At 42.9% G+C, this 17345-nt stretch overlaps 1 protein-coding gene across 1 annotated transcript in view; it reads left to right on the forward strand.

The window, feature by feature from the left end:
• gpc3 (glypican 3) overlaps nt 1-17345 on the forward strand; it is a 182277-nt gene that overhangs the window by 150066 nt on the left and 14866 nt on the right. The window contains exons 6-7 of the mRNA XM_072396197.1: nt 574-685; nt 15885-16071. Coding sequence (XP_072252298.1) covers nt 574-685; nt 15885-16071 — 299 coding nt within the window. The remainder of the gene's footprint in view (nt 1-573; nt 686-15884; nt 16072-17345) is intronic.

The raw sequence follows: 17345 nt of genomic DNA on the forward strand, positions 1-17345 counted from the left end.
TAAAATGTCGCTAATTGAAAGGTTAATAATGTGCATGAAATGAATTACCAGCGAAACTTTGCATAATGACTAAACACATTTGTGGATGTTGCCTCCTGCTGGGAAATTTATATGCATAGACTGTTTTATAATCACGCTCATTTCTTAAGAAGGCTGATACTGAAATATGTTGAGCACAATAAATGACCTATTTATCTGCACATGAGAGATATATGCAGTCTCATTGTCTTTTGTGAATAAAAAAACATCAGCTGTTGGAGAAATTCTAACTTCTTTTTAGTCTGATGGATGTAATGAAGTGTTTAATATGGGAAAGAGTTTGTCATTTGATTAGAGTTCAGTTTCAACTCGACTATCCAGCCCTGAAATATGACAGGAATACCTGTCATTCATTTTATCGACACTAGATGGTGATAAACGCCGTGTTTGCAGGGATAGAGCAGTGGTCACTCATGTCTTCACTCATATAGCTCACACTGACCTTTCAACAGTCACTACATTCCTCAGTAACATTCACCACCTTGGGAACTTTATCACAAAATGTCTTTTTTTCTTCTTCTCTTTTTCTTTCAGGTTCCCTGGGCCTAGCCTGAAGCGCCTGCATCCAGGCTCAGAGTCCAAAAGCAACAAGCCTCCTGAACCGGTCATCAGCCAGATCATCGATAAGCTCAAACACATCAATCAGGTGAGCTGTGATGTCTGTCGCTTTAGTCTGTGCTTGTGCCGCCCGTCGCTTTGTTCCGGTGAGTTCTTGCATTTCTATTACAGTGAGTGCAGACCTTTAAATAAGCAATTTCTCTGTCCACCTACATCACCCTCTCCTCAGAGGAGGTATGAGGGTTTGCCTTCCCATTAGTTCTACCTCTTGGCTCACAATTGGACATTGATTCTGAGGCTGCTGCCGGTCTCGCTCTCAGCTCCTGTGGGAGCAGCACAGGACATGTGTGGATGTGACACGAAAATGTCTATATATTTTATTTTTTTGTCCGCTGTGGTGCATCTTTCTCTGCCTTGTATCACTTGTACTCAAGGTGATGATTTTTCAAATGAAACTGAACCCAGAATAGCATCTAATTGGTGTTTCATCAATACTCAGAAACACATTCCCCAGCATGGTAACCAGTAGAGGACCCCCTCTCTGATTGTTATTTTCTTCTTTTGAGATTGAATGATATTCTGACATTTTTTCCACTTTCATTGCCATGGAAACCGTCTTTGGAGGGTTCTGCCTGAGTGCAAAGATGCTTTCCGGTTCAAATCAGCTGCTGTAGATAGATGTATCAGCCCACACATCAGCCAGTGCTTCCTGGTTTGAGGTGCTTGCATTTGTAGTTGTCAGCACTTCCAGCTGGCCACCTACACTCCCTTACCTTCACATACACACACACATATTTTTTGAGTGCTGCAGACCCGTCTCAGTGGATTATAATCCCTCTGACCTGTTTAAACAACCTGGGAGATCTAAGGGCCCTCCTCCACTCCCCTCTGACAGCTAGAGACCCTCAAGGGAACATACAGAGGGTAGTAGGGTGAGACGCTGTAATTTTCTCATTTACTGTTGTTGTATTACCTCATGTATATGTGTTAGATGCCCCCTGCTCTCTTCAAAAGGCCCCATGAATATTTTTCCAAAATCTGGCTCTTAAGGTTTCATGCAAGTTTGAGCCCCTTAAGCCCAAGGCTGGTTTTTCAAACTTCCACATTAGAAACACCCTGTAATTCAGCCAGTAAGAGCTCCACAACTCTAAGGCCGAACGGAACACTCCAGGGGTCTGTGGATAAGAGGCATTAGAGAGATGGGGGAAAAAAAAAATAATTCTGAAATGCATATTTAGTATTAGAGGATTGAAAAACGTCAGCGAAAGTTGTAAAATGGAGAGTGAATAACATTCTTGTCACAGTGAGTAGACAATAAATCTTATTGAACCTGCTTCTCTGCTGTCAGTCTAGCAAATGTGTTGGAACAGAAGTGAAGCACAGCTCATGCTACATCCATTTTGGTCAAAGTAAAACTGGGCCACGACTGGAAACCTTCCAGAAATTGTGTAAGTTGTGTTTTTATAACAAATACAGACAGACCCAGCGCAGGGGCCTCTTGGCTGAAAGAGGATAAAAGATGGTTCCAACCTTAAAACATTGGTCTTTGTTTTTCTTCATCGTTCTGGTCATCTTTTCTGTCAGTTATGAATGCATTGTACTCACCGGAGTATTTTTTGTGACCCAGTGGGGGTTAAAAACAGGACGCGTGCGTTGCCAGATTGTCAAAACCACTTCATTTAATCCCAGAAAAGGTTTGTGAATGTCATTAATAATCACTCATTCTACATTAAAACTGCAAGCAAACAAAACTAAGCAGAAATTGAACCAAGATGTTAACTACGATGTTACAGTATCAGCATGCTCAGCTGGCTACGCCTCTTTCCTGCTCTTTCTCCCTTCTTTTGTTGCAGTGTTGTACAGTGATCAACAGCAGGAATGATGGGCAAAAATGACAACAATCAAACCTAAGCAGTGATAGACCAGAATCATCCTTTAATCTTAAAAATACAGGCACACATCCACACGCTCTCTTTAATGTAATAACTCGCTCAAAATGGCCTGCATTAACTGGTACAAACTGTTGTGTCTGCATGATTACAAGCAGAGCTCCTGCAGTGGAAACTGTTTACTGTGTGGATCAGGTTCCTGATAGGCTTTTGATGAGATTCTGCAAGAAAATGCAGTTTGGTGAAATGACTGAGCTCATTGTTCTACAGACATCCAGACAATCCCTTAGAAACATGAACTCACTCAAATCAGATGTTCTCAGTAACCCAATTCTCTTTTCTAATTGGCTCCCACTGCCCTGATGACGTCGTATACATGTGGAAGTTTATGGGGGTTCAGAATGTGTTTACACGAACGCATATGTTTTTAGGGAGCTTTCTGTCTCGTATCTGAAGGCCATACAGCGGAGTCCAACACATTTCTGCCCAACTTCTCGTAAGATCTAGGCTTCAATATGCTGGATTAACATCTGACAAAGGAATGGTTGCACCTGGTTGCATATTTCATGTGCAGTAAAACAGTTTATTGCTCTTTGCTGTGCTTTTTCTTTTTTCTTTTTTTTTCAATTTGTGCAGAAATCAGAAAACGCTAATATTTCCAAAACCAATCATCATTATTCCAGGGTGTGCTCTGTACATGTTCCAGAGAGTCTTTTTTAATGGTTAAAAATGGTGTCATTCTCTTTTAATTTTATTTAAACTTACTTACTAGTTCTAATTTATTCTATACTTTTGTACATTTGGGCTGCTCCGGGACCAGGGAAACAAATTTTGTTCCATCTCATCTTAACGTGTTGAAATGACAAATAAAACACCTTGAACCTTAATTCTCAGTAAAGCTGCTCTCATTCACACATTTTACTGTCAGACGGCTAAATGCATCAGAAATTTTTATTGGAAATCAGCCCATTAAGACTACGTGCCAGTTTGCACTCACTAAAAGCACCTCCAGACTGTCGCTCTGTCCTAATAAAATCCCAATTTTATAATCCTTATAATAACAAATTCACCATTCAAGTAACTTAAAGACAACATCTAAGCAGTGACTTTGGCCATGCTCACATGCATGTTGATCTCCCACAGAGAGTGTACGACGCAGCAGAGTGTCTTTAATGTTGTCAGCCTGTGACAACTCTCTGTCCTGTGGATGCATTTAATCTGCTTTTAATATTTTAAAAATAATTGTTCAGTAGGATTATTCTTCAGGAAACCAAATTTCACCGAAACTAATTCGGACGTTTCAGTCTTAACTGTGATGCACCAATCGTAGCCTTCACAGTCCCCAGATCTCATCCCAAAGAGATTTTGAAATTTGTGTTGACATTTCCCTCCACCACACATCATCAAAACACCACATTAAGAATCATCTTAAGGAAGAATGGTGTTCCATCCCCCCGGCAGAGTTCCACAGATGTGTGCAATCAATACAACGGTGCACACCAAAGCCCGACACTTGGTGCTCTTTTTTCCTTTAATTTGTCACCAGTCTTAATCTGCCAAGAGGAAAACATGATGTCACGTGTCAGCAGCGGGGCAAAATCCTGAACATGCTTTATATTCCTGCTGAGTGTTTATTGACTGTCCACAGTATTTCACGGCCCTGTCTGCTCTCAGCTTGCATATTGTAAACATCCCTGTAAGGGCAACAGAGAAAGTGATGTTTAGTTAAAAGCAGTTTTACAAGGTCTCCGCCTCCCTCCCAGTTGAAAGACCACCAGTCCTGGATGAATCAGGGATAAAAGCAAATGGACTAATTAACCATTTGATGTGAGAGAGGAGGCCACAGCTCACAGATAATTACTTTCACCTGCCTTTTTTTTATTCAACATGAAGAAGAACAAGCCAGAGGTTAGATAGTTCCTGGAGATTGCCGTGCTGATTAATAACTGCCGTAGTCTCATTTTTAGTCTCAGGACGCTGTGTAAGTGATTGATCATCCTGTGCAGAATATTCTGAGCTGCAGGTTAAACAATGTGTAGATTATTGTTCTTTATCTGCATTCAGCTATATATTCAGGGCACGGGTCACTCACATACAGCTCTTCACAGGCCCTCTGGGGCTCTTTTATCGTGCACACGTTTTCCATTTGAATGAGCATTATTCCCCCTTTTGGCTGAAACAGTGTACGTAATCAGTGGTTCTTCCAGCTTGGACTGACCCACTTTCAAACCACAATTCAGCTCCAGACCACAGTATGTGAGGCTGTGTCGTAAAACACAGGGCTACACTCTCAAACGTTGAGGGGAAAGTGGGACCCCTCCAAAGGATCTACTTCCTTCCAACTTTAATCCCCGTGATGTTCATTCCTCCACTCCTAAGTGCTCCGTGACGATGGCCCTGTGAAATGCAACTATGCAACGGAAATGTGTCATTTCTCACGTTGTCAGTGTTGATCAGAGTATCAGCATATACACAGACAGTCTGGCAGGGAGACCCCAGCCTTTGTGCCTCTTCAAGACTAAACTAAACACCACAAGGAAAAAAAAAAATACTCAGAGACGGCCGCCTCAGCTTGTAAAACAACGTTTTCTCACGCCTGAAGCAGCTGATGTCATAACTGAGCCTTAGCCAAGCTTATAGTGAGCTGCACATTATAAATTGGATGAAGAGAAATGGCTTTCTCCTTTGGTTAATGCTTCTCCTCTTGGAATTTTAAATGCTGCCCGACTGAGGAGCCATGGACACTTGTGCAACAAAACGATGTTGCCCACAGGCCATCTCCCACACGGCCACAGGAATTTGTTACACAGATTCCTGTGTGAGGTCCTGTCTCTGTGTTGTGACTTGTATATGCTAAATGTTGAAGCTGATAAAGGAAAGTGTAAACCGTCCTGTCGTCAGCTATCTTTTTATGCCAGACTGACTGGCCTTGCTGTTTTCTTGCTGAGAAGTTGAGCATGAACGTGAGTCTGCATCGATGCTTTGGTTATGTCTGAAGTGGCCCTGTGAGTTCCTGTGTGGAGAGACATATGTGGAATCAGCCCTGCTTAAATTAGAACATATTATTTTGAAGATGTGCTCTTGCTCTGATGGGATTAGTTTGTTTTTCTGAACATCTGTTTAACTTCTCAGAGTATTAGGTTTCTCCTCCGAGCAACTAATCTAGCAGGAGATGGTTGAGTTAGTGGCAGAACAGAGCAATTATGTGATTGGCCTTTGATTACAGAGCTTTTCATTTGTCAGATAAGTTTGCCATTTGGAAGGTCAGCCCTCTTGGGATTAATCTGACAGCCCCGTCTTGGCTATATGACACTCTTTGGAGAACCCCACATGAAATGCCATGCGTGTGACTTACATCTTTGCAGAAGATTTTTATGAATCTGTTTCAGCAGAGTGACAAACATCTTCACATTGCAAGCCAGAGCTTTTACTTTTACTCATTCCACTCTTTCAGCTTTTACTTCCATCATTCACCATCCCTGCAAGTTTGACGCCTCTCTTTCCATCTCCCCAGCTGTGCTGAGTTGTGTGTGACAGACTCCAGTGCTGTCGCCCTTCCCTCCTCGCCTAAACCCAACAGACCCCACCCCTCCTTCTCCTCGCAGCTTCCCAGACTAATTGAAGCCAGAACCTGGGAAAATCCAGCAGGTAGGACAGGAATCCAGGGTGGAAAATAAACCAGATCCCGAGCGCCACAAATTCCATCACGCAGTCTCACTTCCTCCGAGCGACCAGAGCCCGGGCAGCATGCGCCCAACACCTTGTGTGAGCTCGCACAGAATGCAGTCTTCGATATAATATATATTTATATACATATACGTACTTGTAAATCACACATGCTTAAGCTACAGCAGTTTTTCATGCACGCACTTGCAGTAATCAATCTTTTGTACGCATACAGTAGGGTTATGTACAGATGATTCATTATAAAGCTCATGTACAGCAGTGATATATAGGCACACAAATGGCTCTAAAATAAAGCCGCAATTCAGCTGCACATACAGTTGTAGGAATAAATACTGCGATCTGTATCTTCTTATTACAGTAGAGATGAAGTGAAAGCTGCTTCATGACAAGACCAGCATGCGGTGGCCTCTTCCTACAGGGTGTGCTTACAATCAGACTAATAGACACCATGGGTGTCAGACCAGGCCTGCTGTTTTGTAAACTTACACTTGCTAACCTAGTCATTACGCTCACTCCAGTCAAAGAGCCTTACCTCCGTTTGATGTTATTTATTGAGGGGTTTTGAAGCGTTATTTAATATACCCCCTTAGGGCCCCTGTCCTGGATTTTATGTGTGTGAAGTACAACTGCTCTGGAAGCAGAAGAGGAAGAGGAGCCATTATTCTGCTATATTTGTGAGTGGGGATAAGTCATGAGTGTTCTTTAAATGAAGTGTGACACCTGGTGTAAACCTCTGAGGAGCTGCAGGGCATGAGTTCTGTTGGCACCCCTGTTAGCTCAACACACGTTTTCCTTTTGTTTTCCGGACACATCTGTCTTAAGGATAACTGTAGGATGTGAGGAACTATGGGGAGAGTTATGGTTCCTTGACTTTAGAAATCCAACTTACAGACACCTCCCCCCCTCCTCTCCGCATACATACTCACACACCCCTTCTCCCCTGCTGACTGGGAGGTCAGACAGAGCATGTGAGGGCCCTTTTCCTCCCAATTAGTCTGACTTCTAATGAGGCCCAACCATGCCTTCTACCACTGCCATCCAGTCCTCCACACCTCCACCTCTCCCTTCTCCTTTGCCCCCTCCACTGTCAAGCCTGAGGCCCACGCTGGGCTCTCTTCTCTTTGCCCACTCTGCCCATTTACTCTCACACCACAACCACCCCACTGGGTGTAATTAGCACGCAGCCGGCTTACAAAAACCCTCCAGCACAAGCCAGAATGTTTCGTTGCTAACCATGAATAACAGCACAAGGTACTTTTTTTTCTTACCCGTGAGTTAACCTATTATCATCGTCTTAATTTGATTTCTTTTTTGCCAATTCTTTGCTTTTTTTGGCTGTCAGAGAGCAGGAATATGAACAGCTGAGTCTTCCTGCTGCCGCTCTGATCGGATCCACACATCCAAAGCTTGTTATCTCTGAGCGAAGTCACATGTTGGTGTATAGCAGGATCCCTCCCCTGTAGAGGTCAGGGGTCACACTTCCTGTTTCCTGTCTCTGCTAGGTCATGAGAGGGTCTCCCCGTGAGGGTCAGAGACCTCTCTGTTCCCGTCCTGCCTTTTGTTTGGGACTGCGGTGCTCTGGGGGGCACAGCGCCGTTGCGGCTCCTCTCTGGACTTGTCAAAGTGTTAGCACTCCCCAACTTTATCCGCCGAGTCCCGCTAGGTGTGATCATGGGACGTGCAGTGACCGTCTGCTGATGTTGAAATAGAGGGTTTCTTACCAGCTCATGACTCTAGAAACCACGGCGATAACGTGTAAAGCAGATGAGCAGCAGACAAAAAGAGATTGTTTGAGGAGCATAATGTGATTTAGCAACCAGAGGCTGTTGCAGGAAGGGGACTTCTTAAACTATTAAACCCCAAACAGACAATCAGGCACATTCACAGACATAAGTCAAGATTTTCATTTGGTTAGCCTCAAAAAAAGTCTGAAAATTGCTGTCATACCAGCTATATTACATATGTTAACCCTCTGCATTCATGCACCGCCTTGATCTGATCGCACTGTGTTGAAGTACAGTGTTCCATTCTTTCAAAAGAAGTGCAACAATCTATTTAGTATGTAAGTGAAAGGCTTATGAGTTTTTATTTGCTCTAAAATATTATATAGAGCTACAAAGTCCCTGCCAACAACGTCTGAACATTCAGGATTCCATCCAAACTAGAGAAATCTGTAAAGAGACTTATGGGTTTAGTCAGAAAGGTGGAGTGGACACACGCCCAGTTTAATGCAGGACTTGAGTGCTGTTCTTTTTAGTTTCCGACTGAACTTCAGGAAATTAATCTTGTCTGCAGTAACTGTCTGAGGCTGGGCTCCTGTTGCATGACAATCTCGACTGTGAACAGATAGAAGAGGACGAGAGAGCGAGGAAGAAAAACATAGACAAGAATGAGACAGCACAGCTCCCCCTCCCTTTTAGATTTCAGATTCAATAAAAATTGAGTAACGAGTGAAGGAGAGCGGGTGGGAATGCAGGGCAGGCTGTGCCGACCGAAACACCGCTCTGCATGCCGAGGAGCTTCCATGACTCACTATGTGGAAAGTGCCTCCTGTCATTCCTCTGTCTGTCTCTCTATCTCTCCCGTGATGTGCCACAGTCATTTCCACTCGCATGCCTTTACTCTCCAGACTCCGATCCACAAACAGGGACATCTGCCAACATGATACAAGCACAGCAGCTCTCAGAGGACATGTGGGGATTAGTTGCAAGGAAAGTCCATTTCCTTCATTTGTCAAGAATAATAGTCTGCGCTGAAAAGCGAGGTGTTTGTCTAACATGGTGACACAAGCGTTAGCTCCTACACTGCTTTAAAAGATGCTGGACATTTTTGATTTAGCAGAAGCTCTCATGGAAAGAGCAACAATTAGATCTGCAGTGTACAATACAGTAGTTTATTAGTTTTAAACCAGGACCTGGAAACCGCATTCGTATTAGCCGGTTATGCGATGATATAAAAAGACTGATCACCTCTCATTGAAATCAAAGGTTAATCAAATTTATTAAAACAGAAGCCTTATTTTCTAAGATCTAGATTCCGTTTCTGTCGGCAATAACACCATTGTCCTCACCAAGTAACATTTCAAATATAGTAAAGAGGGATTCTAATGGGGAAAGACATGCAGGCAATCAGGCCATTAAATGTTAGAAACAAAACCACGGGTTAGTCATTTGTAAGAGAAACAAAAGCTTCAAAGGTTAGTGAATGCACTGGTTCAGCTTTGATCTGCTGTGTTTATGATGTAGTGATGCATTATTAGCATGCACATTTAAAGACTTCAACTTTGACGTGCCTTGAGATAACGTTTGTTGTGATTTGGGGCTATGTAAATCCAACTGCGTTGATTTGATAACTGAATCTTTCTGTGCTTGCCCCACAGACTGTAGATAAAAGGGAAATTATGTCACCATGGCTTCACCCACTGGTTAATAGACTATCATTTGGAAGCCTGGAGTTTATTATTCGGACCTCAGCCACCTTGAATATAATTATTTCGGGTGGTAATAGTCCTCTTTGATCCCATGCAGCTGCCAAAGCTAAAAGAAAGTTATCACCATAACATGTAATAACATACTTTTAGTGTCTGTGATAAATTGCTCACACACTGAAACTCTGATCAAATGTTTATTGCTGCTGATGCAAGTTCGATTTGATGACTGGCAAATGTTTAACTTAGTAAATGGGTGCCACGCCAAAACTCTGGCTGGCACACAGCTTCAGCCCAGTTGTCAGATTCTGATAACAGGCAGATACAGATATTGGTACAATTTTGGCGGAGATGAAAATCATGACACTCCATCCACACTCTGGGCATACCGCGCAACTTGCTCAAGGGTTTTTAGATACAACTAAAGGAAGGAAGGAAGGAAGCGCTGTAATAAAGACTGACTTCTAGATCCTAATTCTTGATCTGATTCTGAAATTTTAAAAAAGTTGGTTTTAAAGAACATATCGAGCCACTGACTATCACTCACTTTCATGCTGTTGGTATGTTTGCTCACAACTGCAGTGAGCAACAAGTCGTTCAGGTCAAGAAGGGATTTGTTAAGTTTGTCCACCGTTTCGAGTCACATTATGTGAATTAAAGTCCACGTGAATTAAAGACACCAAAAATCTCTGCTCTGCATCTCTAATGATAATTTTTTGTGGACTGAAATCAATGAGCAGCACTTTTCATAATACACATGGTTGCGATCTATTGGGATTAGAGCAGCTTTAAAGTTGTATATAACTGGAAACCCAGCATCAGAGCAGCTTTTCATCACTATGTTATCTGGAAAAACAGCACGTGATGCCTGTGTGCATTTTAAGCCTTCAACTCCAGCATTTATGGAACCCATCAACATCAGATGGGGAAACTATGGCTTTTGTTATGACCGCATGGTAAATAGACTGTTCGGGAGCTTAAGTTTTGTAGATTAGATTTGTAGACAAGATGAGTTGAAGCATTGATAGAAACATTCAGAGCAGCAGATTCCGTCTGGGCCAAGTCATGCAGGCTTGTCCAGGCAAGTCTTCTGCACGGAAAGCAGGATGTAACACAGGCCCCAATCCCAGTCACAAACACTGACTGGAGGCCCTTTTTCTCTGTGTTCTTTCTGCCTTCACTGCTCATCTTTTGCCTTTTCCTGGACAGTTCATTGACATCAGCAACATCTACATTTATACATTTAATTCCCAGTGACTGACTGACAAATGTAAACAGAAGTGGTTCTCATTGCTGGTTTGTGTAAAAGAACAGAAATAATGACCAGTGAGTTGCAGGTACAACAGTAGCTCTGAGGCTGAGTTGCAGCTGTTGTGTTGAACAGTGACCCTGTGTGAAGTTCATGTCATGTGTTTGGAGGCAGTGACAGACTTGTGGTTTCTGTGTCTCTGTCTGGGCTGGCCTGTGCTGAGCAATCTGCCACATGTTTGGGCTTTGTGTGCAGCTTTTAAGCCCATGTTTCCCCTGTGTGACTTGCTCTTTTGTGTTAAAGGGAGGTAAACCCTGTAGCCTGTGGGATGTCTGTAGTCGTTCTGATTACATGTTCGCTGTGTCCTGCCGTCTCTCCAAACCAGCTCCCCATATAACTCTTGAAGCGCAGAAGTCAGAGTTGGGAAAGGGGAGATCGCCAAATTTCTTCTCCTAATATCTATTTTATATGTATCCTCCCTATTTCCTTTTTTTTTAATTGCAAAAGATTCCAGTTCAGAGCTGCTTGAGGTTTCTCCCTCTTGTGGTAAATTTTTAGGCTCTTGGCAGATTGTGCAGTGGCTCTGTCATGCCAAAAGCGCAGCATCACTTTTGAAACAAATATATCCCACCCCTCCCTCCTACCGCAGCTGTAGCAGAGGCAGACAACCAGCGGGCAGAAGCCACAGTACCCTGTCACAGAGGCTCAGAGAGTTGTATTGCCATGCTACCCCATGTGGAGTAAGGCACAATTCATGAAGGCCACAACCAATATATTTTTTCCATTCTCAAAAATGAAATTTTCACACGTTATTTTCATCATCTGTTCATATGCTTTTACTTATAGTTAGAATGTCCTTCATCCTATTTCACTTTCACGTATGTCTAAAACCAGAATGCTACTTTATCTTGATTTATGGATCGCTATTGAAATTGGTACAATTTCCCATGGTCCCCAGAAGAAAATAAAAAGTATCTGGGATATTGCTTCTGGTAGCACCACTAAGTACGTGTGATGAACTGACATCTCAGCGGTCCCCTAACGGTGAATCTTCAGTGACTGCCGTTATCTACAGATTTTTAGCAACTATATTCATATACTGTACCAAGATTAAGTTAAACTACTGTGGCAATCCACTGACATTGTTATATTGCTCCTCGAGTGGATTCAAATCGCATATTATCCACTGCTTTCATTTTCAAACTAAATACCTGTGTTCACCACTGACAAGCTAATGTTAGCCGGCTAACGTGCTGAATGTGGATGATGAATTTGAACTTGAATCTTAGAATTTACAAATTTGCAAGTGGGAAGTGTAACTGGAGTGCTGACAAAAGTTGGAATTTCCGACTCAGACAAACCCCATCACAGCATATATATATATGTGCAATATATAGCTATATTGCTAACAGCTAACAGTTTTTTTTTCACTCCCTATACTTGAATTTGGTCAACTGTGTGATGTTATTCGTTGTGACTTTTTGAATACCAAAAGTAAATGGGAGACACCATTGATCAATAAACTCTTTAATCATAAGTTTGTCAGAACTGTCATTGTTAGATTGTTAGCATGATGAAATTCAGCTTAAAGCAATGATTTGTCTAATTACGCAGCGCCTTGCTGAAAATCTTGCACAGCTGGTGACTCTTAGCTGTGTATTTTCTAACATGAGCTGTTAGAATGAATCAGAACAGGACAAATCTGTTTATGTGTTGAGGTGAGTTTGTGTGTATGTTTGAGGGTGGTGAGCTACACATGGCAGTGCACACACACACACCAAAAGCTAGAAAAAGGCACAGCAGTTGTTGTCACTGGTTTTCCCCTCACTCCTCATTCCTTTTTTTTTTTTTTAGCTTTTGTTCTGAAATACCCCGAGCCACATCTTTCACTATTTGCCTTTTAACAAGGTTTGTGAGGCGGCCCTCCCCACCCAGAGTCAAAATAAGTTGCCAAGATACAGACCATGAGAAGGAGTTCCAGGACCTCAGTAAATCTTTGGGGGACTGGTGAATGCAGACTCACACATTTCAGTGCATTAAATTCCCATTTATCATGGGCAGAGTATTTTTTTGGGAGATTTTCGTGTGGGACTGTGGAAAGCTCAGCTCTATCAGCAGGTGGCGCTTTGCTATATGGCTTCAAACTAGAGTGGAAAAGTTCTTATGGATGCGCAGTCTGTCTGAGAGTTACTGTTTGTCCATCCCTTATTGGTCTAAGTGGCCAGGCCTTTAGAAATGTTGTGGTCATCATTCGTCTATGGCCTCAATGTTGGGAAGTGAATGGACATTTGTTGGGTAGCCTTGCTGGGAACAAGGTAATGTGTGTCCCGCTCCAAACTTTAGAGTTTATGTCACTTGTAAAACTCAGATTGACTAGTTTGTGTACGCGGTCGAAGGGAATAGGGTTGTTTATCTTCTCACTGACGTAATTCTGTGATTAGCTCTGGGTTTTTATACCTCCGCTTTTCTGGTGCACACAGACACAAATACACTGTCTGAGCCCACGTCGCAGCTGACCTGAGACGAGGCCCATATGAACTCAATTTTCTCCCACAAACAACCAAGAACAACAACCAAAAATGCATGCTGACATATGCAGATAGGAAGGAAATGAGTAAAAAACAAACAAGCAGGAGGCAGTGCGGTGAGATGAAACGACGCTCAGAGGGCAGGCGGCTGGAATTTAGCACATCTGTTAGTTTGGCAGAGCTCTCAATCATGTGCGATGTTTTGGAGCCAGCAAGATGGTCAGAGTGTGGCTGTGCAGGCTGTCTCCAGGCTCACATACATGTTTTTCACCCATGGTTACAAGACAGGACATATGTTCTGTCTTTCTTTTTTTTTTTTCAAATACTGCGTTGTTCCTAAGTAACACAATAACAACTAAAACTACCATAATTGAGTTTTTTTATCTTTAAAAAAAAACCTAAATTTTCACTGAATTGTTTTTTAACAATTTTGCAAAATATGAAGAATTTAAAAATCGGTAATGACTTTGCTTTATAGCTCTTGGACATTTTTATTATCTATCAGTTGATTTGTTTACCACTATGCTCAACAAACACGTCTGGTATGTGTTGCATAACACATGATGAGTCTCTGTAATTTGCATGGGAAAACATCTTAGTTCAATAGCAGCTGCTTCTACAACTGAGCCTGAACTGGACTGAGATTATATGGTACTATGCGGAACTCTTGAGCCACCCTCCATTTCTTTATATATTGCCAAGAAAATAGGGAGTAGAAGCAGTGATTTATTGAAACATATGCAAAGAGAAATAGAAATACAGTGTTTAAGCTTGAAAGTCAATGTTTGCTCTGAGCACCTTTATTCTCCAACACAGACTAAACTCTCTTAGACAAGCTTTCTGTCATTTTAACACTTAGCAGTTTTCAGGAATAGTTCTCCAGGCTTCTTGAAGGACATCACAAAGCTCTTCTTTGGATGTCGGCTGCCTTTTGTTCTGTTCTCTGTCAGATGATCCCACACTGCTTCAATAATGTTGAGGTCCGGGTTCTGGGGATGATTCATGCCTCCATAAGACCTGTTGCCACTGATTTTCAGTCCACTTCTCGTGTCATTTGGCATAGCTCAGCCTTTTCTCCCTTTTCCCTTCCTTGATAATGGCTTCTTGACAGCCACCCTTCCATGGAGACCATTTCTGATGAGGCTTCAGTGAACAGTAGATGGATCAGCTGATGGTCCAGATGCATCTCTGAGGTCCTGTTTCAGGTCTTTGCTGGATTTTTTCCTCTTTCTTAAGGACATCACTTTCAGATACTGTTCATCTGCTGTAGATAGTTTTTTTAGGCCTGACACTTCTTCATTTTGTCCTCCACTTGTCCAGTTTCCTTAATTCTTTTAAAGAACACACTGCACACCATGCTGATATGTTTTCAGCTAATAGCTCTTTCGGGAATCACCAGACCTTTTATGTCTGTGAAACTGTGTTATCTTTGGTATTTTTCATAGATGCAACTAAAGAAATGGGAACAAATCATGTGTCTTTTGTGACAGGCTGCTAGTAGCAAAGTCCCTAAAGATAACATTTGAAATGAGTTCAGGTTGTCTGCTATGTGCAGACACAATATTTATTGAGCCATCCCTTGAGTTAAATGTCCTTTTATGCTTGGTGGCTTCAACAAACAAACACATTCCTCTGAAAATGTTTGGGTAAAAGGACTGGGCTGAAAATGAGTGAAAAAGCAGAACATGCCTAAAATGTTAACCTTCAGAAAGCTTGAAGAACTATTGCTCAAGACCTCTTTAAAAGATTACAAGAAAGTCTGGATCCTTGGAAGCAAAATATGAAGAAACTAGGAGTGCACTTTGTGTCTGAAACATACAGAAGATGCTGTGTGGGCTTGTGCTGTTATGTTTACGGCCATCTTGGTATAATTATCTGTTTTTGTTTAGTTATTGTTATTATATATTTTTTTGTCTGGTTGCTGGTTAAGAAATGGGGCACACATGACTCAACTAGATTAAAACTAGAAATGTTACAAATGTTGGGATTCATTTTTCCCAGTCGTTCATGCAATTTTTTTAATTTTAGATCCAGAGACCTTGATTTCCACTTGGGCAGAGTGTGTTATGTGGTCTTATAGGCCTGAGACAACCAGTCACAATGATGTGTGCCAGTAACAACACAAACGCACCAATCTGCTTACCCCTCAGTTTCTTTTTCTACCAGTAAATTACATGGGCAGAAAGCAGCAGCCCTTTGAATAAATCACGTTGGGACAAAAATAATAAAACTGGCACAGATAACAAAAAGCTTTCCTGCCTGGTGACTGTAAGCCGTCTGTAAACAGCAACACTTTTAGATGTATTTTGTCTGGAATTCCCCTCATATTTTTATAATCATACAGAACATTCCCAGGCCAAGAGAAACCCCGTATTTATTTTTCAAAGCTTCGATAAACCAGTAATACACACAGGCACATTCCATCCTCAGTTTCACTCACAAGGAGACTGAGAGTGGTTGTGCTTTTTAACATCATTACCTTTAACCACTTCCTGTTTGCCCCACAGTTGCTACAGACGGTGACAGTACCCGGGAAGCGCTGGAGAGCCCGGTCACGTGGAGGTGATGCGGGCGACTGGAGCGATGAGGGGGAGGAGGGATTCGAGAGTGGCGACTGCGATGACGAAGACGAGTGCACCGGTGTGTCAGGGCTGGGGCCTCCTCCGAGGCGCAAACGGTTACGGATCTTTGCAGGTTAGATACACGTATTCCTCCAAACCCTGGACCTCAAAATGAACTTAAACTGCACATTCTGAGGTTTCAAATGAGGTGCTGATTCATCAGTCCGCATTGATGAATTTGAATTACCTTCAATTGGATTTATGAGTCTGGCAGTGTAAAAATGTCGGGCCCAAGCTATTAAGTTGTTTACATTTAAGCCTGGTAACCAAATTAGAGCTATTTACTGAAATACTTGCAAGTACATGATTGGATTTGTCCTGTTCTGCAGAGAGTAAGAGAGATCACAGACCAAGCTCAGGCAGTGGGCACAGCAGAGAGGTGTTTACATGACTACTGTACATGTTGACACCACAGTGACACTACGCAGCAGGGAGATGTGAGACCTCCGCAGGTAGCCGTCTCACCTCGACCTCATGACCTCCCTGGCGTCAATCCCATGAAAAACGTCAGGCGTATGCTGCTAAAGCCAAACAGAGAACAGAAACGGCTACAAACTGCTGGGAGAAAAGAAACCAAACAGAAGAAGTGGGAGAAAACAGCTCGGGAGCAGGAACAAGAGGGTTCGATACGCCGATACAAAGCCAGCGCAGCTGAGCAAACATGGCAGTGGGAGTAGTCCTCCTATCAGGGATGTTGTGGCAGAGATTTGGGTTTGTCGGGCAGGGAGCGAGAGCAGGAACTCAGGGTTCACAGAAATCCTGCAGGGCCATCACTTCCAGCAGGCTGGGCCGTGAGAGTCTGATGCCCTCTCATACGCACTGCTGTTAGCCTCAGTGCAGAGTCTTTATACCGTCTCCTCTGACTTACAGGCTGCTGAGAGCTTTAGAATTTTCCCTGATCTTTTCTGAGGATCATGAATAAGATGTTTGTGCTCCTCATGAGTGTATGTGTTGGTGTCTGCAGCCACATGTTTGTGCCTGTTTGTACAAAAGGCATTAATGTTTGTAGACCTTGAGGAGTCTCAGCTCATTGGCTGTTACGCAGATAGCTGCTGATAGCCTGCCATGACCCAGCAAAATGCTGACCGAGCATGGCTGCGTAGCCCCTTTTGGTCAAACAGGGGGCCGGAGTTCAAAGGTCAACCTGCAAAGCATGAGGCCTAATGGGCTGCCTGTCTGTGCTCCGCTCCTCTGAGATGGACGAGGCAGATCTGGTTTCACAAAGCCGGGAGAGGATTGATGGAGTGACACACACACACCCACATGCGCACAAGACGTGGGGAACGGTGACAGAAGCCACAACAACAAGGTGCAGACAGGACAGACGCAGAGCTGAGGCCCCAACAC

Source organism: Leuresthes tenuis, unplaced genomic scaffold (genome assembly GCF_036924035.1).
Source record: "Leuresthes tenuis unplaced genomic scaffold, fLeuTen1.0.hap1 SCAF_11, whole genome shotgun sequence".
In the NCBI taxonomy this organism is placed as follows: domain Eukaryota; kingdom Metazoa; phylum Chordata; class Actinopteri; order Atheriniformes; family Atherinopsidae; genus Leuresthes; species Leuresthes tenuis.